This window comes from Salvelinus fontinalis, unplaced genomic scaffold, assembly GCF_029448725.1.
Source record: "Salvelinus fontinalis isolate EN_2023a unplaced genomic scaffold, ASM2944872v1 scaffold_0258, whole genome shotgun sequence".
NCBI classification, from domain to species: domain Eukaryota; kingdom Metazoa; phylum Chordata; class Actinopteri; order Salmoniformes; family Salmonidae; genus Salvelinus; species Salvelinus fontinalis.
Genome location: NW_026600467.1, coordinates 114,532 through 142,524, shown reverse-complemented (window position 1 = coordinate 142,524; position 27,993 = coordinate 114,532). Strand labels below are relative to the sequence as shown.

Sequence of the window (27,993 nt, the reverse complement as noted above, 5' to 3'; positions counted from 1 at the left end):
CACAGATATAATTCAAACGGTTTTAGAAACTAGAGAGTGTTTTCTATCCAATAGTAATAATAATATGCATATTGTACGAGCAAGAATTGAGGACGAGGCCGTTTAAATTGGGCACGTTTTTCCCCCAAAGTGAAAACAGCGCCCTCTGTCCTCAACAGGTTTTAAGAGATAATTAATAGAACAATTGACCTTCAATAATTAGTTGTCTCTGTGTTAACCACAACCAACATGTTGGATCTCTGTTTAGGGGTCAGTGCTCTAAAATGAGTCTCTCTGGGGAGAGAGAGGAGGGGGGCCCTGCCTCTATAATGAGTCTCTCTGGGAAGAGAGAGGAGGGGGGCCCTGCCTCTAAAATGAGTCTCTCTGGGGAGAGAGAGGAGGGGGGCCCTGCCTCTAAAATGAGTCTCTCTGGGGAGAGAGAGGAGGGGGGCCCTGCCTCTAAAATGAGTCTCTCTGGGGAACATGACACCAAAACTAAGAGGTAAGATGACAATTTTGTTTAAGAATTATTAAAGAGTTTGTTTCTAAAATGTTATATCCACAATTTTTTCACATTTGTTATTTTTCATCAAATTATTTCTTATGGGTACATTCATATTTTTTTTTTTGCATCCTGTATATTTGACTGTGATATGTGGCTGTCTCACCAGCAAAAACGCACGCACACACACACACACACACACACACACACACACACACACACACACACACACACACACACACACACACACACACACACACACACACACACACACACATATAATGTTAACATGACACAATCATTTAGCCTACTCTTAATTATTGCCTAATGTGTTGTCATAACCTTGTTGTTTTGACTAATTCTGATCGTTGTTATAAGCTGAATTTTGACAATATATCTGTCATATCAACACACACTTCACTCCTATTAAAACCAAAAAGGGTTCTATCTTCCTTAATATACAGAACCACTAAGGTTCTATATAGAACCCTTTATAGGAGGTTAGGAAGTGTCTGAGTATACAGTGTATATATAGAATATATATAGAACCTCTTTGCAGGATGTTAGGAAGTGTCTATATATATAGAACCTCTTTATAGGATGTTAGGAAGTGTCTATATATATATAGAACCTCTTTACAGAATGTTAGGAAGTGTCTATATATATAGAACCTCTTTATAGGATGTTAGGAAGTGTCTATATATATATATAACCTCTTTACAGGATGTTAGGAAGTGTCTATATACATACAGAACCTCTTTACAGGATGTTAGGAAGTGTCTATATATATAGAACCTCTTTACAGGATGTTAGGAAGTGTCTATATATATAGAACCTCTTTACAGGATGTTAGGAAGTGTCTATATATATATAGAACCTCTTTACAGGATGTTAGGAAGTGTCTATATAAATAGAACCTCTTTACAGGATGTTAGGAAGTGTATATATATATAGAACCTCTTACAGGATGTTAGGAAGTGTCTATATATATATAGAACCTCTTTACAGGATGTTAGGAAGTGTCTATATATATAGAACCTCTTTACAGCATGTTAGGAAGTGTCTATATATATAGAACCTCTTTATAGGATGTTAGGAAGTGTCTATATATATATATATATATATAGAACCCTCTATAGGAGGTTAGGAAGTGTCTGAGTATACAGTATATATAGAATATATATAGAACCCTTTATAGCATGTTAGGAAGTGTCTGAGTATACAGAATATATATAATATATATAGAACCCTCTATAGGAGGTTAGGAAGTGTCTGAGTATACAGTATATATATATAGAACCTCTTTACAGGATGTTAGGAAGTGTCTATATACATACAGAACCTCTTTACAGGATGTTAGGAAGTCTCTATATATATAGAACCTCTTTACAGGATGTTAGGAAGTGTCTATATATATAGAACCTCTTTGCAGGATGTTAGGAAGTGTCTATATACATATAAAACCTCTTTACAGGATGTTAGGAAGTGTCTATATATATATAGAACCTCTTTACAGGATGTTAGGAAGTGTCTATATATATAGAACCTCTTACAGGATGTTAGGAAGTGTCTATATACATACAGAACCTCTTTACAGGATGTTAGGAAGTCTCTATATATATATTTAGAACCTCTTTACAGGATGTTAGGAAGTGTATATATATATAGAACCTCTTTACAGGATGTTAGGAAGTGTCTATATATATAGAACCTCTTACAGGATGTTAGGAAGTGTCTATATATATATAGAACCTCTTTATAGGATGTTAGGAAGTGTCTATATATATATATATATAACCTCTTTACAGGATGTTAGGAAGTGTCTATATACATACAGAACCTCTTTACAGGATGTTAGGAAGTGTCTATATATATAGAACCTCTTTACAGGATGTTAGGAAGTGTCTATATATATATAGAACCTCTTACAGGATGTTAGGAAGTGTCTATATATATAGAACCTCTTTATAGGAGGTTAGGAAGTGTCTATATACATACAGAACCTCTTTACAGGATGTTAGGAAGTGTCTATATATATAGAACCTCTTTACAGGATGTTAGGAAGTGTCTATATATATATAGAACCTCTTACAGGATGTTAGGAAGTGTCTATATATATAGAACCTCTTTACAGGATGTTAGGAAGTGTCTATATATATAGAACCTCTTTACAGGATGTTAGGAAGTGTCTATATATATAGAACCTCTTTATAGGATGTTAGGAAGTGTCTATATATATATATATATAGAACCCTCTATAGGAGGTTAGGAAGTGTCTGAGTATACAGTATATATAGAATATATATAGAACCCTTTATAGCAGGTTAGGAAGTGTCTGAGTATACAGTATATATAGAATATATATAGAACCCTCTATAGGAGGTTAGGAAGTGTCTGAGTATACAGTATATATAGAATATATATAGAACCCTCTATTAGGATGTTAGGAAGTGTCTATATATATATATATATAACCTCTTTACAGGATGTTAGGAAGGGTCTATATACATACAGAACCTCTTTACAGGATGTTAGGAAGTGTCTATATATATAGAACCTCTTTACAGGATGTTAGGAAGTGTCTATATATATAGAACCTCTTACAGGATGTTAGGAAGTGTCTATATATATAGAACCTCTTTACAGGATGTTAGGAAGTGTCTATATATATAGAACCTCTTTGCAGGATGTTAGGAAGTGTCTATATATATATATATAGAACCTCTTTATAGGATGTTAGGAAGGGTCTATATACATACAGAACGTCTTTACAGGATGTTAGGAAGTGTCTATATATATAGAACCTCTTTACAGGATGTTAGGAAGTGTCTATATATATATAGAACCTCTTTACAGGATGTTAGGAAGTGTCTATATAAATAGAACCTCTTTACAGGATGTTAGGAAGTGTCTATATATATAGAACCTCTTACAGGATGTTAGGAAGTGTCTATATATATAGAACCTCTTTACAGGATGTTAGGAAGTGTCTATATATATAGAACCTCTTTACAGGATGTTAGGAAGTGTCTATATATATAGAACCTCTATAGGAGGTTAGGAAGTGTCTGAGTATACAGTATATATAGAATATATATAGAACCCTCTATTAGGATGTTAGGAAGTGTCTATATATATATAGAACCTCTATAGGAGGTTAGGAAGTGTCTGAGTATACAGTATATATAGAATATATATAGAACCCTCTATAGGAGGTTAGGAAGTGTCTGAGTATACAGTATATATAGAATATATATAGAACCTCTTTGCAGGATGTTAGGAAGTGTCTATATATATAGAACCTCTTTATAGGATGTTAGGAAGTGTCTATATATATATAGAACCTCTTTACAGAATGTTAGGAAGTGTCTATATATATAGAACCTCTTTACAGGATGTTAGGAAGTGTCTATATATATAGAACCTCTTTACAGGATGTTAGGAAGTGTCTATATATATAGAACCTCTTACAGGATGTTAGGAAGTGTCTATATATATAGAAACTCTTTACAGGATTTTAGGAAGTGTCTATATATATAGAACCTCTATAGGAGGTTAGGAAGTGTCTGAGTATACAGTATATATAGAATATATATAGAACCCTCTATAGGAGGTTAGGAAGTGTCTGAGTATACAGTATATATAGAATATATATAGAACCTCTTTGCAGGATGTTAGGAAGTGTCTATATATATAGAACCTCTTTATAGGATGTTAGGAAGTGTCTATATACATACAGAACCCTTTACAGGATGTTAGGAAATGTCTATATATATAGAACCTCTTTACAGGATGTTAGGAAGTGTCTATATATATAGAACCTCTTTACAGGATGTTAGGAAGTGTCTATATATATAGAACCTCTATAGGAGGTTAGGAAGTGTCTGAGTATACAGTATATATAGAATATATATAGAACCCTCTATTAGGATGTTAGGAAGTGTCTATATATATATAGAACCTCTATAGGAGGTTAGGAAGTGTCTGAGTATACAGTATATATAGAATATATATAGAACCCTCTATAGGAGGTTAGGAAGTGTCTGAGTATACAGTATATATAGAATATATATAGAACCTCTTTGCAGGATGTTAGGAAGTGTCTATATATATAGAACCTCTTTATAGGATGTTAGGAAGTGTCTATATATATATAGAACCTCTTTACAGAATGTTAGGAAGTGTCTATATATATAGAACCTCTTTACAGGATGTTAGGAAGTGTCTATATATATAGAACCTCTTTACAGGATGTTAGGAAGTGTCTATATATATAGAACCTCTTACAGGATGTTAGGAAGTGTCTATATATATAGAAACTCTTTACAGGATTTTAGGAAGTGTCTATATATATAGAACCTCTATAGGAGGTTAGGAAGTGTCTGAGTATACAGTATATATAGAATATATATAGAACCCTCTATAGGAGGTTAGGAAGTGTCTGAGTATACAGTATATATAGAATATATATAGAACCTCTTTGCAGGATGTTAGGAAGTGTCTATATATATAGAACCTCTTTATAGGATGTTAGGAAGTGTCTATATACATACAGAACCCTTTACAGGATGTTAGGAAATGTCTATATATATAGAACCTCTTTACAGGATGTTAGGAAGTGTCTATATATATAGAACCTCTTTACAGGATGTTAGGAAATGTCTATATATATAGAACCTCTTTACAGGATGTTAGGAAGTGTCTATATATATAGAACCTCTTTACAGGATGTTAGGAAGTGTCTATATATATAGCACCTCTTTACAGGATGTTAGGAAGTGTCTATATATATAGAACCTCTATAGGAGGTTAGGAAGTGTCTGAGTATACAGTATATATAGAATATATATAAAACCCTTTATAGGAGGTTAGGAAGTGTCTGAGTATACAGTATATATAGAATATATATAGAACCCTTTATAGGAGGTTAGGAAGTGTCTGAGTATACAGTATAAATCGAATATATATATATATAGAACCCTTTATAGGAGGTTAGGAAGTGTCTGAGTATACAGTATATATAGAACCCTTTATAGGGGGTTAGGAAGTGTCTGAGTATACAGTATAAATCGAATATATATATAGAACCCTTTATAGGAGGTCAGGAAGTGTCTGAGTATACAGTATATATAGAATATATATAGAACCCTTTATAGGAGGTTAGGAAGTGTCTGAGTATACAGTATATATAGAATATATATAGAACCATTTATAGGAGGTTAGGAAGTGTCTGAGTATACAGTATATATATAATATATATAGAACCCTTTATAGGAGGTTAGGAAGTGTCTGAGTATACAGTATATATATAATATATATAGAACCCTTTATAGGAGGTTAGGAAGTGTCTGAGTATACAGTATAAATCGAATATATATATATATATATATAGAACCCTTTATAGGAGGTCAGGAAGTGTCTGAGTATACAGTATATATAGAATATATATAGAACCCTTTATAGGAGGTTAGGAAGTGTCTGAGTATACAGTATATATATAATATATATAGAACCCTTTATAGGAGGTTAGGAAGTGTCTGAGTATACAGTATATATATAGAATATATATATAACCCTTTATAGCAGGTTAGGAAGTGTCTGAGTATACAATATATATAGAACCCTTTATAGGAGGTTAGGAAGTGTCTGAGTATACAGTATATATAGAACCCTTTATAGGAGGTTAGGAAGTGTCTGAGTATACAGTATATATAAAATATATATAGAACCCTTTATAGGAGGTTAGGAAGTGTCTGAGTATACAGTATATATAAAATATATATAGAACCATTTATAGGAGGTTAGGAAGTGTCTGAGTATACAGTATATATAGAATATATATATAGAACCCTTTATAGGAGGTTAGGAAGTGTCTGAGTATACAATATATATAGAACCCTTTATAGGAGGTTAGGAAGTGTCTGAGTATACAGTATATATAGAATATATATAGAACCCTTTATGGGGATTAGGAAGTGTCTGAGTATACAGTATATATAGAATATATATAGAACCCTTTATAGGAGGTAAGAATTGTCTGAGTATACAGTATATATAGAATATATATGAACCCTTTATAGGGTTTGCGTGAACACTGACCTCAAGTAAATGTGTTATGACTACTTGGTGATCACACTCACCGTTCACTTGTTTAGACATTGTGGTTATTAACGTTCTAAACAATGCCTGGCGCACAGCCATCAAACGTTAAGCATGTTCTGATCATGGTTAACCATATTTGTTTTCAGAAAAGGTATACAACCTAAACAAAACGCATGTCCTCTTTTTCAAGATGTGGTTGATTTAAACAGACAGAATACTTTTTTTCATTAAGAAATAATTTTTTTTTGATGTTGAGTCTAAATGGCTGCTTGGTAATTTGATATGCGTTGCAGTCTTCATTCGTAGGCATCGGATTGAATGAATGCTGCACAGGTTGACTGAGTTGCAAACCAAATGGACAGGTCTAGCTCAGATTATGAGCCAAGCAGGTGTCGTGAATGAGTTATGTAGTACCCACAGAAGGCCACAGGGAGGAGCAAGAGAGCTATAAAATCCATACAATTTTTTTACCTTAAAAACCTTTAACCTAACAATCAATCAAATGTATTTATAAAGCCGTTTTTACATCAGAAGATGTCACAAAGTGCAATACAGAAACTCTAACCCTACGTATTACCTATTTTAGCCTTAACCCCTAACCCTAATTCTAGTGTAGGGTAGCCTAGAAGACTTTTAGAAACTATTTTAGTAATAATATTATGTTAGTAAATACAATTATAGTACTAAATAGCATTTTGATTATTTTGTTCATCAAAACCTGTCTAAGCATTTTGCTTTTTTTGTTTTGTTATTTTATTATATATATTATTGCAAGGCGGAACACTTGATCAAAAAGCCACATTAGTTCTATTTTTCAAATGTGTTTTGAACTGGGTGACCTAGTAACCTATATGTGAAAGTCCAGCAATTGGCATGGGATAGATGGGGTAGGTTTGAGACTGATCTAAGAAATTAACAAGAAAAATACACTTTTTTTCCCAGCTGCCTCACCAATGTCTGTACGTGAATTAATACCTTTTAATTGCTAAATATTTTGAATATATGGCAGCATAAGACCATGAAGCATCAGTTATAGGCTACAAGCAGCAATATGATTGACATAAAATAGCAACCACAGACTATATGTCCCATGATTTTCTAAAATGGTAACTCATTACTTTAGTTAGCTATATATCTCGTATTAGGGCTGTGTTGCTTTTGGGAGAGCAACAAATATTGTGACTATTATTGGTATTGAACCCCGGGTAAATAATCACTAGTCAGATCCTCAACCTTGGTATACATACATTATAAAAAGTAATCTTAACCTCATCTCTAGTATACATACCATTATAAAATATTTTCTTAATATCTCATATTGGGACTTAAAAGCCTCGGAATAGAAAAGACAAGAGTGCGTCTTCCAGCCCTCCAATAAATTACATAATTCAACCCTCCCGGTTAGTAAATGTACCTCAACATGCCCCTGGAGAAGGCAGAGTGACGACACCAGCTTTTTAGCGGGGCTGAGTTGACTACTAGCGAGAGAAGGCAGAGTGGGTCGATGCTGGTTGTTGAATTTGACAGTGAATGTGCTAGGAAAATACGTTTTTCTCAACCAGAGGTGACTGAATTAATGTTCAAGCTTATTAATTATTGTTATAGTAAATTAATGATAATTTCAAAACATGAGCATAAAAGCAGGTAATGAGAAACATGAATCATCATTATATTACCTCACAGTAATCTGTTAAATGCTTTTTCAGTCCTTCCTCTTGCGTTAGCAGTGTGGAAAGGGACAGAAAGAAGCACACAGGAGTTTTCCTGTGAGGGAGTGGTGGTGTATCCAGGGAGTAAACTAATCTTCTGAAATGTCATTTGTGGTCTCATGCTGCCATCTATTGGAATTATGTAGCAACTACAGTAGTATTGAATAATGTGTAATTCCTTACTAAAGTAGTAATTACTCAGAATTGCAAAATATAACCTTTTCTAGTTCATTTTACCACTTACAACCATAAAATAACCATTGTTTTGCATTACAAACAATGAAAATTACATAAACCAAAAACATCATACAATTAGTTAATTATATATAAAAAATATCTTTATTTAGATGGGTGACATTATCTGCCAAAGTAACAGCCCTGTAGACAAAGAAGAGCTCTCCAGTAGGTACCAAAACATTCAAAGGACATTTTCTCAAAAGTGAGTTTCTCATCTTTCAAAGCAGAATGAATTTCCCATTGTTCCTCAACTGTAGTGTATGATATACCATATTCTAGCCCTGAGTCTCTACTTTTATCCAATGTAAAATACCTAATTTCTAATTTTGCAACATAAGACCGAATCGAGCCGGTCGGTCACATTTGACTGTGTAAAACCTAGCAGTACTACCGATTTCTCTGAGAGTGAGGCAGATATTATTACTGTGTAAAACCTAGCAGTACTTCTGATTTCTCTGAGAGTGAGGCAGATATATATTATTACTGTGTAAAACCTAGCAGTACTACTGATTTCTCTGAGAGTGAGGCAGATATATATTATTACTGTGTAAAACCTAGCAGTACTACTGATTTCTCTGAGAGTGAGGCAGATATATATTATTACTGTGCCCCGTGTGGCTCAGTTGGTAGAGCATGGCGCTTGCAACGCCAAGGTTGTGGGTTCGTTTCCCACGGGGGGCCAGTACAAAAAAAAGTATGAATGTATGTACTTGTAAGTCGCTCTGGATAAGAGCGTCTGCTAAATGACTTAAATGTGCTGTGTAAAACCTAGCAGTACTTCTGATTTCTCTGAGAGTGAGGCAGATATATATTATTACTGTATAAAACCTAGCAGTACTAATGATTTCACTGAGAGTGAGGCAGAAATATATTATTACTGTGTAAAACCTAGCAGTACTACTGATTTCTCTGAGAGTGAGGCAGATATATATTATTACTGTGTAAAACCTAGCAGTTCTACTGATTTCTCTGAGAGTGAGGCAGATATATATTATTACTGTGTAAAACCTAGCAGTACTACTGATTTCTCTGCGAGTGAGTCAGGATATATATTATTACTGTATAAAACCTAGCAGTACTACTGATTTCACTGAGAGTGAGGCAGATATATATTATTACTGTGTAAAACCTAGCAGTACTACTGATTTCTCTGAGCGTGAGGCAGATATATATTATTACTGTGTAAAACCTAGCAGTTCTACTGATTTCTCTGAGAGTGAGGCAGATATATATTATTACTGTGTAAAACCTAGCAGTACTACTGATTTCTCTGAGAGTGAGGCAGATATATATTATTACTGTGTAAAACCTAGCAGTACTACTGATTTCTCTGAGAGTGAGGCAGATATATATTATTACTGTGTAAAACCTAGCAGTACTACTGATTTCTCTGAGAGTGAGACAGATATATATTATTACTGTGTAAAACCTAGCAGTACTACTGATTTCTCTGAAAGTGAGGCAGATATATATTATTACTGTGTAAAACCTAGCAGTACTACTGATTTCACTGAGAATGAGGCAGATATACAGCATTTTGCAAAAAAAACATGATTATTTGTCTCTCTGAAATGAAGCCATCAAGTGATAGTTTAAAAAAAAAATACATGTCTGTCATTGAACAACCCAATGCCATGATTAGCTAGTGAAAAATCACCAATCTCTTTCATAATTTCTTCAAACAATAAAATCGAATTTACCAACATTTCTGAAAAGTGATATATAGCGTTTTGGAATGAAACTCTTGTTATGTTTCCCCATCTGAGCTCAGAGTAGATGAGAGATGTAATGTTTGTCTCTGTTGTGTTGAAGTCCAATCAAGCAGGAGAGACCAGCCTCCCCTGAACCCAGCTGTGTGTCCATGAAGAGTGACAAGTCTATGATGCAGCCTATAAACTTTAGAGAGGGAGACTTTTCTACTGAACAAAGGTAAGAAGAACTCATGGGTCATGGTCAGTGAGTTAAACAACACTGTCTCTAGTCATTTCTCCTCTCCCATTTTCCCATTTATTTTGGTTGTTTTCATAATCCATAGGCTAATCCTTTTGTATATTTCCATAGTCCTAAAACAATATTAAACAAACACAACATTCCCTCCCTGTGTGTGTGTGTGTGTGTGTGTGTGTGTGTGTGTGTGTGTGTGTGTACTCCCTGGATGAGGATATGTAATCTGGTACCCCTGCACATTGACTCAGTTCTGGTTCTCCTTATAACCTCATTATTACCTCAACTACCTGGTACCCCTGCACATTGACTCAGTACTGGTACTCCTTATAGCCTCATTATTACCTCAACTACCTGGTACCCCTGCACATTGACTCAGTACTGGTACTCCTTATAGTCTCATTATTACCTCAACTACCTGGTACCCTGCACATTGACTCAGTACTGGTACTCCTTATAGTCTCATTATTACGTCAACTACCTGGTACCCCTGCACATTGACTCAGTACTGGTACTCCTTATAGCCTCATTATTACCTCAACTACCTGGTACCCCTGTACATTGACTCAGTACTGGTACTCCTTAAAGTCTCATTATTACCTCAACTACCTGGTACCCCTGCACATTGACTCAGTACTGGTACTCCTTATAGTCTCATTATTACCTCAACTACCTGGTACCCCTGCACATTGACTCAGTACTGGTACTCCTTATAGTCTCATTATTACCTCAACTACCTGGTACCCCTGCACATTGACTCAGTACTGGTACTCCTTATAGTCTCATTATTACCTCAACTACCTGGTACCCCTGCACATTGACTCAGTACTGGTACTCCTTATAGTCTCATTATTACCTCAACTACCTGGTAGCCCTGCACATTGACTCAGTGCTGGTACTCCTTATAGTCTCATTATTACCTCAACTACCTGGTACCCTGCACATTGACTCAGTACTGGTACTCCTTATAGTCTCATTATTTCCTCAACTACCTGGTACCCCTGCACATTGACTCAGTACTGGTACTCCTTATAGTCTCATTATTTCCTCAACTACCTGGTACCCCTGCACATTGACTCAGTACTGGTACTCCTTATAGCCTCATTATTACCTCAACTACCTGGTACCCCTGCACATTGACTCAGTACTGGTACTCCTTATAGTCCCATTATTACCTCAACTACCTGGTACCCCTGCACATTGACTCAGTACTGGTACTCCTTATAGTCTCATTATTTCCTCAACTACCTGGTACCCCTGCACATTGACTCAGTACTGGTACTCCTTATAGTCTCATTATTACCTCAACTACCTGGTACCCCTGCACATTGACTCAGTACTGGTACTCCTTATAGTCTCATTATTACCTTATCTACCTGGTACCCCTGCACATTGACTCAGTACTGGTACTCCTTATAGTCTCATTATTACCTCAACTACCTGGTACCCCTGCACATTGACTCATTACTACTCCTTATAGTCTCATTATTTCCTCAACTACCTGGTACCCCTGCACATTGACTCAGTACTGGTACTCCTTATAGTCTCATTATTACCTCAACTACCTGGTACCCCTGCACATTGACTCAGTACTGGTACTCGTATAGTCTCATTATTTCCTCAACTACCTGGTACCCTGCACATTGACTCAGTACTGATACTCCTTATAGCCTCATTATTACCTCAACTACCTGGTACCCTGCACATTGACTCAGTACTGATACTCCTTATAGCCTCATTATTACCTCAACTACCTGGTACCCTGCACATTGACTCAGTACTGGTACTCCTTATAGTTTCATTATTACCTCAACTACCTGGTACCCTGCACATTGACTCAGTACTGGTACTCCTTATAGCCTCATTATTACCTCAACTACCTGGTACCCTGCACATTGACTCAGTACTGATACTCCTTATAGCCTCATTATTACCTCAACTACCTGGTACCCTGCACATTGACTCAGTACTGGTACTCCTTATAGTTTCATTATTACCTCAACTACCTGGTACCCTGCACATTGACTCAGTACTGGTACTCCTTATAGCCTCATTATTACCTCAACTACCTGGTACCCTGCACATTGACTCAGTACTGGTACTCCTTATAGCCTCATTATTACCTCAACTACCTGGTACCCTGCACATTGACTCAGTACTGGTACTCCTTATAGTCTCATTATTACCTCAACTACCTGGTACCCCTGCACCTAGACTCAGTACTGGTTCTCCTTATAGTCTCATTATTACCTCAACTACCTGGTACCCTGCACATTGACTCAGTACTGGTACTCCTTATAGTCTCATTATTACCTCAACTACCTGGTACCCTGCACATTGACTCAGTACTGGTACTCCTTATAGTCTCATTATTACCTCAACTACCTGGTACCCTGCACATTGACTCAGTACTGGTACTCCTTAAAGTCTCATTATTGATGTTTTATTGTGTTACTGTTTGACTGGTACTGTATATATAGACATATTGTTGTTTTATTGTGTTACTGTTTGACTGGTACTGTATATATAGACATATTGTTGTTTTATTGTGTTACTGTTTGACTGGTACTGTATATATAGACATATTGTTGTTTTATTGTGTTACTGTTTGACTGGTACTGTATATATAGACATATTGTTGTTTTATTGTGTTCTGTTTGACTGGTACTGTATATATGGACATATTGTGAAGTATGTGACTCAATAGGCTCTTAAAGATTAAAGTGGAACTGAGATGAAGTGAATCAGTATCTGTATGTGACAACTCAGTATTAGGAGGATGTTCTTAATGTTTTGTACACTCAGTGTATGTTTGTTGCTTTATGTAATGTATATAATCTATTAATATATAATGTTGATATAGTTTAATGCTTTATATAATGTATATAATCTATTAATATATAATGTTGATATAGTTTAATGCTTTATGTAATGTATATAATCTATTAATATATAATGTTGATATAGTTTAATGCTTTATGTAATGTATATAATCGATTAATATATAATGTTGATATAGTTTAATGCTTTATATAATGTATGTAATCTATTAATATATAATGTTGATATAGTTTAATGCTTTATATAATGTATGTAATCTATTAATATATAATGTTGATATAGTTTAATGCTTTATGTAATGTATATAATCTATTAATATATAATGTTGATATAGTTTAATGCTTTATGTAATGTATATAATCTATTAATATATAATGTTGATATAGTTTAATGCTTTATATAATGTATGTAATCTATTAATATATAATGTTGATATAGTTTAATGCTTTATATAATGTATGTAATCTATTAATATATAATGTTGATATAGTTTAATGCTTTATATAATGTATGTAATCTATTAATATATAATGTTGATATAGTTTAATGCTTTATGTAATGTATATAATCTATTAATATATAATGTTGATATAGTTTAATGCTTTATATAATGTATATAATCTATTGATATATAATGTTGATATAGTTTAATGCTTTATGTAATGTATATAATCTACTAATATATAATGTTGATATAGTTTAATGCTTTATATAATGTATGTAATCTATTAATATATAATGTTGATATAGTTTAATGCTTTATGTAATGTATATAATCTATGAATATATAATGTTGATATAGTTTAATGCTTTATATAATGTATGTAATCTATTAATATATAATGTTGATATAGTTTAATGCTTTATATAATGTATATAATCTATTAATATATAATGTTTATATATTTTAATGCTTTATGTAATGTATGTAATCTATTGATATATAATGTTGATATATTTTATGATGTAGTTACATGGTGATTCATTATGTTTTCCAGAATCTCCAACCAAACTCAGTCTCTTCAGAGATCAGTCTCTCCAGTTCCCAGTCATCTGTCCATGAAGAGTGACTTCTCTATGCATCATCCTATACATTTTAGTAATGGATCAGGGACCTTTGACCCCAGGTAAGTTACTGGTCAAAATTGATGATATTACTATTGAAGAATCTTCAAGATCTGAAACCAGATATATTTTGTGTATCTGAGTATTTGACTGGTACTGTATATATAGACATATTGATGTTTTATTGTGTACTGTTTGACTGGTACTGTATATATAGACATATTGATTTTTTATGGTGTTACTGTTTGACTGGTACTGTATATATAGACATATTGTTGTTTTATTGTGTTACTGTTTGACTGGTACTGTATATATAGACATATTGTTGTTTTATTGTGTTACTGTTTGACTGGTACTGTATATATAGTCATATTGTTGTTTTATTGTGTTACTGTTTGACTGGTACTGTATATATAGACATATTGATGTTTTATTGTGTTACTGTTTGACTGGTACTGTATATATGGACATATTGTTGTTTTATTGTGTTACTGTTTGACTGGTACTGTATATATAGATATATTGTTGTTTTATTGTGTTACTGTTTGACTGGTACTGTATATATAGACATATTGATGTTTTATTGTGTTACTGTTTGACTGGTACTGTATATATAGACATATTGTTGTTTTATTGTGTTACTGTTTGACTGGTACTGTATATATAGACATATTGATGTTTTATTGTGTTACTGTTTGACTGGTACTGTATATATAGACATATTGTTGTTTTATTGTGTTACTGTTTGACTGGTACTGTATATATAGACATATTGATGTTTTATTGTGTTATTGTTTGACTGGTACTGTATATATAGACATATTGATGTTTTATTGTGTTACTGTTTGACTGGTACTGTATATATATAGACATATTGTTGTTTTATTGTGTTATTGTTTGACTGGTACTGTATATATAGACATATTGATGTTTTATTGTGTTACTGTTTGACTGGTACTGTATATATAGACATATTGTTGTTTTATTGTGTTACTGTTTGACTGGTACTGTATATATGGACATATTGTTGTTTTATTGTGTTACTGTTTGACTGGTACTGTATATATAGACATATTGATGTTTTATTGTGTTACTGTTTGACTGGTACTGTATATATGGACATATTGTTGTTTTATTGTGTTACTGTTTGACTGGTACTGTATATATAGACATATTGATGTTTTATTGTGTTACTGTTTGACTGGTACTGTATATATAGACATATTGTTGTTTTATTGTGTTACTGTTTGACTGGTACTGTATATATGGACATATTGTTGTTTTATTGTGTTACTGTTTGACTGGTACTGTATATATAGTCATATTGTTGTTTTATTGTGTACTGTTTGACTGGTACTGTATATATAGACATATTGTTGTTTTATTGTGTTACTGTTTGAATGGTACTGTATATATGGACATATTGTGAAGTATGTGACTCAATAGGCTCTTAAGGATTAAAGTGGAACTGAGATGAAGTGAATCAGTATCTGTATGTGACAACTCAGTATTAGGATGTTCTTAATGTTTTGTACACTCAGTGTAACGGGCTTCCTCCTTCTCTTCATCCGAAGAGGAGTAACAAGGATTAGACCAACGTGCAGCGGGTTGTGAATACATAATGATTTATTATAAAGACTAATACAAACACGAAAAACACTTGATCCTTTTACAAAACAACAAACGAAGTAGACAGACCGGGACTACGAACTTATATACAACGAAGAACGAACGAACAAGTACTGATACAAACAAAACGAACTCACGATACAGACCCGTATGGTGCAACAAACACTGACACAGGAAACAATCACCCACCACAAACAGTGTGAAAACACCTACCTTAATATGACTCTCAATCAGAGGAAATGAAAAACACCTGCCTCTAATTGAGAGCCATATTAGGTCACCCTTTAAACCAACATAGAAACAGAAAACATAGACTGCCCACCCAAACTCACATCCTGACCAACTAACACATACAAAAACTAACAGAAAACAGGTCAGGAACGTGACACTCAGTGTATGTTTGTTGCTTTATGTAATGTATATAATCTATTAATATATAATGTTGATATAGTTTAATGCTTTATGTAATGTATGAAATCTATTGATATATAATGTTGATATAGTTTAATGCTTTATATAATGTATATAATCTATTAATATATAATGTTGATATAGTTTAATGCTTTATGTAATGTATATAATCTATTAATATATAATGTTGATATAGTTTAATGCTTTATGGAATGTATATAATCTATTAATATATAATGTTGATATAGTTTAATGCTTTATATAATGTATATAATCTATTAATATATAATGTTGATATAGTTTAATGCTTTATGTAATGTATGTAATCTATTGATATATAATGTTGATATAGTTTAATGCTTTATGTAATGTATGTAATCTATTGATATATAATGTTGATATAGTTTAATGCTTTATGTAATGTATCTAATCTATTGATATATAAGGTTTATATATTTTATGATGTAGTTTCAAGGTGATTCATTATGTTTTCCAGAATCTCCAACCAAACTCAGTCTCTCCAGAGATCAGTCTCTCCAGTTGCCAGTCATCTGTCCATGAAGAGTGACTTCTCTATGGAACGTCCTATACATTTTAGTAATGGATCAGGGACCTTTGACCCCAGGTAAGTTACTGGTCAAAATTGATGATATTACTATTGAAGAATCTTCAAGATCTGAAACCAGATATATTTTGTGTATCTGAGTATTTGACTGGTACTGTATATATGGACATATTATTGTTGTTTTATTGTGTTACTGTTTGACTGGTACTGTATATATAGACATATTGTTGTTTTATTGTGTTACTGTTTGACTGGTACTGTATATATGGACATATTGATGTTTTATTGTGTTACTGTTTGACTGGTACTGTATATATAGACATATTGTTGTTTTATTGTGTTACTGTTTGACTGGTACTGTATATATAGACATATTATATAGTATATTATGGCCTCATTATTGTTGTTTTATTGTGTTACTGTTTGACTGGTACTGTATATATAGACATATTGATGTTTTATTGTGTTACTGTTTGACTGGTACTGTATATATAGACATATTGTTGTTTTATTGTGTACTGTTTGACTGGTACTGTATATATAGACATATTGTTGTTTTATTGTGTTACTGTTTGACTGGTACTGTATATATAGACATATTATATAGTATATTATGGCCTCATTATTGTTGTTTTATTGTGTTACTGTTTGACTGGTACTGTATATATAGACATATTGATGTTTTATTGTGTACTGTTTGACTGGTACTGTATATATAGACATATTGATGTTTTATTGTGTTACTGTTTGACTGGTACTGTATATATATACATATTGATGTTTTATTGTGTTACTGTTTGACTGGTACTGTATATATAGACATATTGTTGTTTTATTGTGTACTGTTTGACTGGTACTGTATATATGGACATATTGTTGTTTTATTGTGTTACTGTTTGACTGGTACTGTATATATAGACATATTGTTGTTTTATTGTGTTACTGTTTGACTGGTACTGTATATATAGACATATTGTTGTTTTATTGTGTTACTGTTTGACTGGTACTGTATATATAGACATATTGATGTTTTATTGTGTTACTGTTTGACTGGTACTGTATATATGGACATATTGTGAAGTATGTGACTCAATAGGCTCTTAAGGATTAAAGTGGAACTGAGATGAAGTGAATCAGTATCTGTATGTGACAACTCAGTATTAGGAGGATGTTCTTAATGTTTTGTACACTCAGTGTATGTTTGTTGCTTTATGTAATGTATATAATCTATTAATATATCATGTGTATATAGTTTAATGCTTTATATAATGTATATAATCTATTAATATATAATGTTGATATAGTTTAATGCTTTATGTAATGTATATAATCTATTAATATATAATGTTGATATAGTTTAATGCTTTATATAATGTATATAATCTATTGATATATAATGTTGATATAGTTTAATGCTTTATGTAATGTATATAATCTATTAATATATAATGTTGATATAGTTTAATGTTTTATATAATGTATGTAATCTATTGATATATAATGTTGATATAGCTTAATGCTTCATGTAATGTATCTAATCTATTGATATGTAATGTTTATATATTTTATAATGTAGTTTAAAGGTGATTCATTATGTTTTCCAGAATCTCCAACCAAACTCAGTCTCTCCAGAGATCAGTCTCTCCAGTTCCCAGTCATCTGTCCATGAAGAGTGACTTCTCTATGCATCAGCCTATACATTTTAGTAATGGATCAGGGACCTTTGACCCCAGGTAAGTTACTGGTCAGAATTGATGATATTACTATTGAAGAATCTTCAAGATCTGAAACCAGATGTATTTTGTGTATCTGAGTATTTACTGTAAAGCCTCTGCTTATCATTTGTTGTTTATGTCATATACTATACGACACTGAGTGTACAAAACATTATGAACACCTGCTTTTTCCACGACGTTGATTGACAAGGTGAATCCAGGTGAAAGCTACGATCCATTACTGACGTCACTTGTTAAATCCACTTCAGTCAGTGTAGATGAAGGGGAGGTTACAGGTTAAATAATTAGCATCAAGCCTTGAGACAGCTGAGACATGGATTGTGTGTGTGTGCCATTCAGAGGGTGAATGAGCAAATCAAACTATTGAAGTGTCTTTGAATGGGGTCGTTGGTCTGAGACACACTGGTCTGTGTAGAATCTAACATTCTAGTAATGGCTCTGTGGACATGTTATTCATTCCAGAGGCTTCTACCACACTCAGACAGCACAGTATACTGTTCCCAGCTGTCTGTCTATGAACAGAGTATACTGTTCCCAGCTGTCTGTCTATGAACAGAGTATACTGTTCCCAGCTGTCTGTCTATGAACAGAGTATACTGTTCCCAGCTGTCTGTCTATGAACAGAGTATACTGTTCCCAGCTGTCTGTCTATGAACAGAGTATACTGTTCCCAGCTGTCTGTCTATGAACAGAGTATACTGTTCCCAGCTGTCTGTCTATGAACAGAGTATACTGTTCCCAGCTGTCTGTCTATGAACAGAGTATACTGTTCCCAGCTGTCTGTCTATGAACAGAGTATACTGTTCCCAGCTGTCTGTCTATGAACAGAGTATACTGTTCCCAGCTGTCTGTCTATGAACAGAGTATACTGTTCCCAGCTGTCTATGAACAGAGTATACTGTTCCCAGCTGTCTATGAACAGAGTGTACTGTTCCCAGCTATCTATGAACAGAGTATACTGTTCCCAGCTGTCTATGAACAGAGTATACTGTTCCCAGCTGTCTATGAACAGAGTATACTGTTCCCAGCTGTCTATGAACAGAGTATACTGTTCCCAGCTGTCTATGAACAGAGTACACTGTTCCCAGCTGTCTGTCTATGAACAGAGTATACTGTTCCCAGCTGTCTGTTTATGAACAGAGTATACTGTTCCCAGCTGTCTATGAACAGAGTATACTGTTCCCAGCTGTCTATGAACAGAGTATACTGTTCCCAGCTGTCTATGAACAGAGTATACTGTTCCCAGCTGTCTGTCTATGAACAGAGTATACTGTTCCCAGCTGTCTATGAACAGAGTATACTGTTCCCAGCTGTCTGTCTATGAACAGAGTATACTGTTCCCAGCTGTCTGTCTATGAACAGAGTATACTGTTCCCAGCTGTCTATGAACAGAGTATACTGTTCCCAGCTGTCTATGAACAGAGTATACTGTTCCCATCTGTCTGTCTATGAACAGAGTATACTGTTCCCAGCTGTCTGTCTATGAACAGAGTATACTGTTCCCAGCTGTCTGTTTATGAACAGAGTATACTGTTCCCAGCTGTCTATGAACAGAGTATACTGTTCCCAGCTGTCTATGAACAGAGTATACTGTTCCCAGCTGTCTATGAACAGAGTATACTGTTCCCAGCTGTCTGTCTATGAACAGAGTATACTGTTCCCAGCTGTCTATGAACAGAGTATACTGTTCCCAGCTGTCTGTCTATGAACAGAGTATACTGTTCCCAGCTGTCTGTCTATGAACAGAGTATACTGTTCCCAGCTGTCTATGAACAGAGTATACTGTTCCCAGCTGTCTATGAACAGAGTATACTGTTCCCATCTGTCTGTCTATGAACAGAGTATACTGTTCCCAGCTGTCTGTCTATGAACAGAGTATACTGTTCCCAGCTGTCTGTCTATGAACAGAGTATACTGTTCCCAGCTGTCTGTCTATGAACAGAGTATACTGTTCCCAGCTGTCTGTCTATGAACAGAGTATACTGTTCCCAGCTGTCTATGAACAGAGTATACTGTTCCCAGCTGTCTATGAACAGAGTATACTGTTCCCAGCTGTCTATGAACAGAGTATACTGTTCCCAGCTGTCTATGAACAGAGTATACTGTTCCCAGCTGTCTGTCTATGAACAGAGTATACTGTTCCCAGCTGTCTATGAACAGAGTATACTGTTCCCAGCTGCCTGTCTATGAACAGAGTATACTGTTCCCAGCTGTCTGTCTATGAACAGAGTATACTGTTCCCATCTGTCTGTCTATGAACAGAGTATACTGTTCCCAGCTGTCTGTCTATGAACAGAGTATACTGTTCCCAGCTGTCTGTCCATGAACAGAGTATACTGTTCCCAGCTGTCTATGAACAGAGTATACTGTTCCCAGCTGCCTGTCTATGAACAGAGTATACTGTTCCCAGCTGTCTGTCTATGAACAGAGTATACTGTTCCCATCTGCCTGTCTATGAACAGAGTATACTGTTCCCAGCTGTCTGTCTATGAACAGAGTATACTGTTCCCATCTGTCTGTCTATGAACAGAGTATACTGTTCCCAGCTGTCTGTCTATGAACAGAGTATACTGTTCCCAGCTGTCTGTCTATGAACAGAGTATACTGTTCCCAGCTGTCTGTCTATGAACAGAGTATACTGTTCCCAGCTGTCTGTCTATTAACAGAGTATACTGTTCCCAGCTGTCTATGAACAGAGTATACTGTTCCCAGCTGTCTGTCTATGAACAGAGTATACTGTTCCCAGCTGTCTATGAACAGAGTATACTGTTCCCAGCTGTCTGTCTATGAACAGAGTATACTGTTCCCAGCTGTCTATGATCAGAGTATACTGTTCCCAGCTGTCTGTCTGTTAACAGAGTATACTGTTCCCAGCTGTCTATTAACAGAGTATACTGTTCCCAGCTGTCTATGAACAGAGTGTACTGTTCCCAGCTGTCTGTCTATGAACAGAGTATACTGTTCCCAGCTGTCTGTATGAACAGAGTAGACTGTTCCCAGCTGTCTGTCTATGAACAGAGTATACTGTTCCCAGCTGTCTGTCTATGAACAGAGACTTCTCTATGGATCGTCCTGTTAATTCCAGTGGTGCTGGATCAGTTACCTTTGACCGAAGGTACGTCACCACATTTTTGTTGTTGTTGTAATGTGTAATTTGAAAATGTTCAAGATGTCTCTCTCTCTCCTTTATCTCTGTAGTGGATGGTCTACTCTGTTAGAGGATCAGTATCTCTCTCTCTCCTTTATCTCTGTGGTGGATGGTCTACTCTGTTAGACGATCAGTATCTCTCCCTCTCCTTTATCTCTGTGGTGGATGGTCTACTCTGTTAGAGGATCAGTATCACTCTCTCCTTTATCTCTGTAGTGGATGGTCTACTCTGTTAGAGGATCAGTATCTCTCTCTCCTTTATCTCTGTAGTGGATGGTCTACTCTGTTACAGGATCAGTATCTCTCTCTCCTTTATCTCTGTAGTGGATGGTCTACTCTGTTACAGGATCAGTATCTCTCTCTCCTTTATCTCTGTAGTGGATGGTCTACTCTGTTACAGGATCAGTATCTCTCTCTCCTTTATCTCTGTAGTGGATGGTCTACTCTGTTACAGGATCAGTATCTCTCTCTCCTTTATCTCTGTAGTGGATGGTCTACTCTGTTAGAGGATCAGTATCTCTCTCTCTCCTTTATCTCTGTAGTGGATGGTCTACTATGTTAGAGGATCAGTGTTTCTCTCTCTCCTTTATCTCTGTAGTGGATGGTCTACTCTGTTAGAGGATCAGTATCTCTCTCTCCTTTATCTCTGTAGTGGATGGTCTACTCTGCTAGAGGATCAGTATCTCTCTCTCCTTTATCTCTGTAGTGGATGGTCTACTCTGTTAGAGGATCAGTATCTCTCTCTCCTTTATCTCTGTAGTGGATGGTCTACTCTGTTAGAGGATCAGTATCTCTCTCCTTTATCTCTGTAGTGGATGGTCTACTCTGTTAGAGGATCAGTATCTCTCTCTCCTTTATCTCTGTAGTGGATGGTCTACTCTGTTAGAGGATCAGTATCTCTCTCCTTTATCTCTGTAGTGGATGGTCTACTCTGTTAGAGGATCAGTATCTCTCTCTCTCCTTTATCTCTGTAGTGGATGGTCTACTATGTTAGAGGATCAGTGTCTCTCTCTCTCCTTTATCTCTGTAGTGGATGGTCTACTCTGTTAGAGGATCAGTATCTCTCTCTCCTTTATCTCTGTAGTGGATGGTCTACTCTGCTAGAGGATCAGTATCTCTCTCTCCTTTATCTCTGTAGTGGATGGTCTACTCTGTTAGAGGATCAGTATCTCTCTCTCCTTTATCTCTGTAGTGGATGGTCTACTCTGTTAGAGGATCAGTATCTCTCTCCTTTATCTCTGTAGTGGATGGTCTACTCTGTTAGAGGATCAGTATCTCTCTCTCCTTTATCTCTGTAGTGGATGGTCTACTCTGTTAGAGGATCAGTATCTCTCTCCTTTATCTCTGTAGTGGATGGTCTACTCTGTTAGAGGATCAGTATCTCTCTCTCTCCTTTATCTCTGTAGTGGATGGTCTACTCTGTTAGAGGATCAGTGTCTCTCTCTCTCCTTTATCTCTGTAGTGGATGGTCTACTCTGTTAGAGGATCAGTATCTCTCTCTCCTTTATCTCTGTAGTGGATGGTCTACTCTGCTAGAGGATCAGTATCTCTCTCTCCTTTATCTCTGTAGTGGATGGTCTACTCTGTTAGAGGATCAGTATCTCTCTCTCCTTTATCTCTGTAGTGGATGGTCTACTCTGTTAGAGGATCAGTATCTCTCTCCTTTATCTCTGTAGTGGATGGTCTACTCTGTTAGAGGATCAGTATCTCTCTCTCTCCTTTATCTCTGTAGTGGATGGTCTACTCTGTTAGAGGATCAGTATCTCTCTCTCCTTTATCTCTGTAGTGGATGGTCTACTCTGTTAGAGGATCAGTATCTCTCTCCTTTATCTCTGTAGTGGATGGTCTACTCTGTTAGAGGATCAGTATCTCTCTCTCCTTTATCTCTGTAGTGGATGGTCTACTCTGTTAGAGGATCAGTATCTCTCTCTCCTTTATCTCTGTAGTGGATGGTCTACTCTGTTAGAGGATCAGTATCTCTCTCCTTTATCTCTGTAGTGGATGGTCTACTCTGTTAGAGGATCAGTATCTCTCTCCTTTATCTCTGTAGTGGATGGTCTACTCTGTTAGAGGATCAGTATCTCTCTCCTTTATCTCTGTAGTGGATGGTCTACTCTGTTAGAGGATCAGTATCTCTCTCCTTTATCTCTGTAGTGGATGGTCTACTCTGTTAGAGGATCAGTATCTCTCTATCCTTTATCTCTGTAGTGGATGGTCTACTCTGTTAGAGGATCAGTATCTCTCTATCCTTTATCTCTGTAGTGGATGGTCTACTCTGTTAGAGGATCAGTATCTCTCTCCTTTATCTCTGTAGTGGATGGTCTACTCTGTTAGAGGATCAGTATCTCTCTCCTTTATCTCTGTAGTGGATGGTCTACTCTGTTAGAGGATCAGTATCTCTCTCTCCTTTATCTCTGTGGTGGATGGTCTACTCTGTTAGAGGATCAGTATCTCTCTCTCCTTTATCTCTGTAGTGGATGGTCTACTCTGTTAGAGGATCAGTATCTCTCTCTCCTTTATCTCTGTAGTGGATGGTCTACTCTGTTAGAGGATCAGTATCTCTCTCTCTCCTTTATCTCTGTAGTGGATGGTCTACTCTGTTAGAGGATCAGTATCTCTCCCTCTCCTTTATCTCTGTAGTGGATGGTCTACTCTGTTAGAGGATCAGTATCTCTCTCTCCTTTATCTCTGTAGTGGATGGTCTACTCTGTTAGAGGATCAGTCTCTCTCTCTCCTTTATCTCTGTAGTGGATGGTCTACTCTGTTAGAGGATCAGTATCTCTCTCCTTTATCTCTGTAGTGGATGGTCTACTCTGTTAGAGGATCAGTATCTCTCTCCTTTATCTCTGTAGTGGATGGTCTACTCTGTTAGGGGATCAGTATCTCACTCTCCTTTATCTCTGTAGTGGATGGTCTACTCTGTTAGAGGATCAGTCTCTCTCTCTCCTTTATCTCTGTAGTGGATGGTCTACTCTGTTAGAGGATCAGTATCTCTCTCTCCTTTATCTCTGTAGTGGATGGTCTACTCTGTTAGAGGATCAGTATCTCTCTCTCCTTTATCTCTGTAGTGGATGGTCTACTCTGTTAGAGGATCAGTATCTCTCTCCTTTATCTCTGTAGTGGATGGTCTACTCTGTTAGAGGATCAGTATCTCTCTCTCCTTTATCTCTGTAGTGGATTGTCTACTCTGTTAGAGGATCAGTATCTCTCTCTCTCCTTTATCTCTGTAGTGGATGGTCTACTCTGTTAGAGGATCAGTCTCTCTCTCTCCTTTATCTCTGTAGTGGATGGTCTACTCTGTTAGAGGATCAGTATCTCTCTCCTTTATCTCTGTAGTGGATGGTCTACTCTGTTAGAGGATCAGTATCTCACTCTCCTTTATCTCTGTAGTGGATGGTCTACTCTGTTAGAGGATCAGTATCTCTCTCCTTTATCTCTGTAGTGGATGGTCTACTCTGTTAGAGGATCAGTATCTCTCCCTCTCCTTTATCTCTGTAGTGGATGGTCTACTCTGTTAGAGGATCAGTATCTCTCTCTCCTTTATCTCTGTAGTGGATGGTCTACTCTGTTAGAGGATCAGTATCTCTCTCTCCTTTATCTCTGTAGTGGATGGTCTACACTGTTTGAGGATCAGTATCTCTCCTTTATCTCTGTAGTGGATGGTCTACTCTGTTAGAGGATCAGTATCTCTCTCTCCTTTATCTCTGTAGTGGATGGTCTACTCTGCTAGAGGATCAGTCCAGGTGTGCAGTGTGTCAGCAGGTGTTGAGGGATCCAGTCTCTATCACCTGTGGGCACAGGTTCTGCAGACAGTGCATCACCAGATACTGGGAGAAACCTGCTCCTTCAGGAGACTATGACTGTCCTCAGTGTAGAAAGAGATCCAGGACACGTCCTCTACTACAGCACCTGACTGAACCCAATGATGCAAGAGGCTCTGAAAACCATAAAGACAGTCTGCAGAGAGCCATAGTAAACCATAAAGACAGCCTGAGAAGGAGGTATGAATGTGTGATAGAAGGCATGGAAACAGCAGGGAACCAAACTCCCCTCAACAGGATTTACACAGAGCTCTACATCACAGAAGGAGAGAGTGAAGGGGTTAACAATGAACATGAGGTGTGGCAGCTAGAGACAGCATCCAGGACGCCAACCTCACATGACACAGCAATCCACTGCAATGACATCTTTAAACCCTTACCTGGCCAAGAGAGAAGCATCAGAACTGTGCTGACGAAGGGCATCGCTGGCATCGGAAAAACAGTCTCTGTGCAGAAGTTCATCCTAGACTGGGCTGAAGGGAAGGCAAACCACGATGTGGACATCATATTTGTGCTTCCTTTCCGGGAGCTGAACCTGATCAAAGATCTCCAGTACAGTCTTCTCAGACTTTTAAATGACTTCCACACAGAACTAGACATAGACAATGCAAAGAAACTCACTGCCTGTAAAGCTATGTTCATCTTTGATGGTTTGGATGAAAGCAGACTTCCATTGGATTTCCAGCGCAACGAAAAGGTGTCTGATGTCACCCAGACATCATCTGTTGATGTTCTGCTGACCAACCTCATCAAGGGGAATCTGCTTCCCTCTGCTCTCCTATGGATAACCTCCCGACCAGCAGCAACCAATCAGATCCCCCCTAAGTGTGTTGACCAGGTGACAGAGGTACGAGGGTTCAGTGACCCACAGAAGGAGGAGTACTTCAGGAAGAGATTCAGTGATGAGGACCTGGCCAGCAGAATCATCTCACACATAAAGAAATCAAGGAGCCTCCACATCATGTGCCACATGCCAGTGTTCTGTTGGATTTCAGCAATAGTCCTTGAACACATGTTGAGTACAGACAAGAGGAGAGAGATGCCCACCACTCTGACTGAGATGTCCATACACTTCCTGCTCATTCAGACCAGCCTGAAGAACCAGAAGTATCATGGAAGAGATGAGATGGATCAAGAGGAGCTCATGAAGTCAGATAAGGAAATTCTTCTGAAGCTGGGGAAGCTGGCGTTTGAAAATCTGGAGAAGGGTAATCTCATGTTCTATGAAGAAGACCTGAAAGAGGCTGGCCTTGATGTCAAAGAAGCCTCAGTGTACTCAGGAGTGTGCACACAAATCTTTAAAGGAGAGTCTGTGTTATTTCAGAGAGTGGTGTACTGCTTTGTGCATCTGAGCATTCAGGAGTTTCTCTCAGCTGTCTACATGTACCACTGTTACACAACCAAGAACATGGATGCACTGAAGCCCTTCCTCACGGGAAAGTCTAGAGATGAGTTTGAAAAGCTAACCTTGGATGAGCTGCTGAAGAGTACCGTGGATAAAGCCTTGGAGAGTAAGAATGGACACCTGGACCTTTTTGTCCGCTTCCTTCATGGCATGTCACTGGAGTCCAATCAGAAACTCCTACGAGGTCTGGTGACACAGACAGAAAGCAGTCCAGAGAGGGTCCAGAATACAATCCTATCCCTTAAGGTGATGGACAGGTGGGACATCTCCCCTGAGAGGTGCATCAATCTCTTCCACTGTCTGATAGAGATGAAAGACCATTCAGTACAGGAGGAAATCCAAGCGTACTTGAGGTCAGAGAACAGATCCAAAAACCTCTCCCTTGCTCACTGCTCAGCGCTGGCCTACATGCTGCAGATATCAGAGGAGGTTCTGGAGGTGTTTAACCTGAAGGAATACAAGACATCAGAGGAGGGTCGTAGGAGACTGGTCCCAGCTGTGAGAGGCTGCAGGAAAGCTCTGTAAGTATTCATGTAAATATCGCACCCCAAAATAAATTGTAGTTACAACATTATTTTCATTGGCTGACTGGGTTTGTAAGTAGTCATGTGACTATCCCTCAGACCAAACTATACTGTATGTAGGAACAACAGTATTTTCATTGGCTGACTGGCTCTGTAAGTAGTCATGTGACTATCCCTCAGACCAAACTATATTGTATGTAGGAACAACATTATTTTCATTGGCTGACTGGCTCTGTAAGTAGTCATGTGACTATCCCTCAGACCAAACTATACTGTATGTAGGAACAACAGTATTTTCATTGGCTGACTGGCTCTGTAAGTAATCATGTGACTATCCCTCAGACCAAACTATACTGTATGTAGGAACAACATTAT

The 27,993-nt window shown here is 36.5% G+C and overlaps 1 protein-coding gene across 1 annotated transcript; it reads left to right on the top strand.

Annotated features, from left to right (window-relative positions):
* Nucleotides 1-251: 251 nt before the first annotated feature.
* Nucleotides 252-27,619, top strand: LOC129845261 (NLR family CARD domain-containing protein 3-like). Its single transcript, XM_055913134.1, has 6 exons — nt 252-481; nt 10,342-10,458; nt 14,313-14,441; nt 16,916-17,044; nt 18,589-18,717; nt 25,579-27,619. Exons 1-6 carry the CDS (start codon nt 264-266, stop codon nt 27,617-27,619), a joined length of 2,763 nt encoding a protein of 920 aa, XP_055769109.1. The 5' UTR covers nt 252-263.
* Nucleotides 27,620-27,993: the final 374 nt, after the last annotated feature.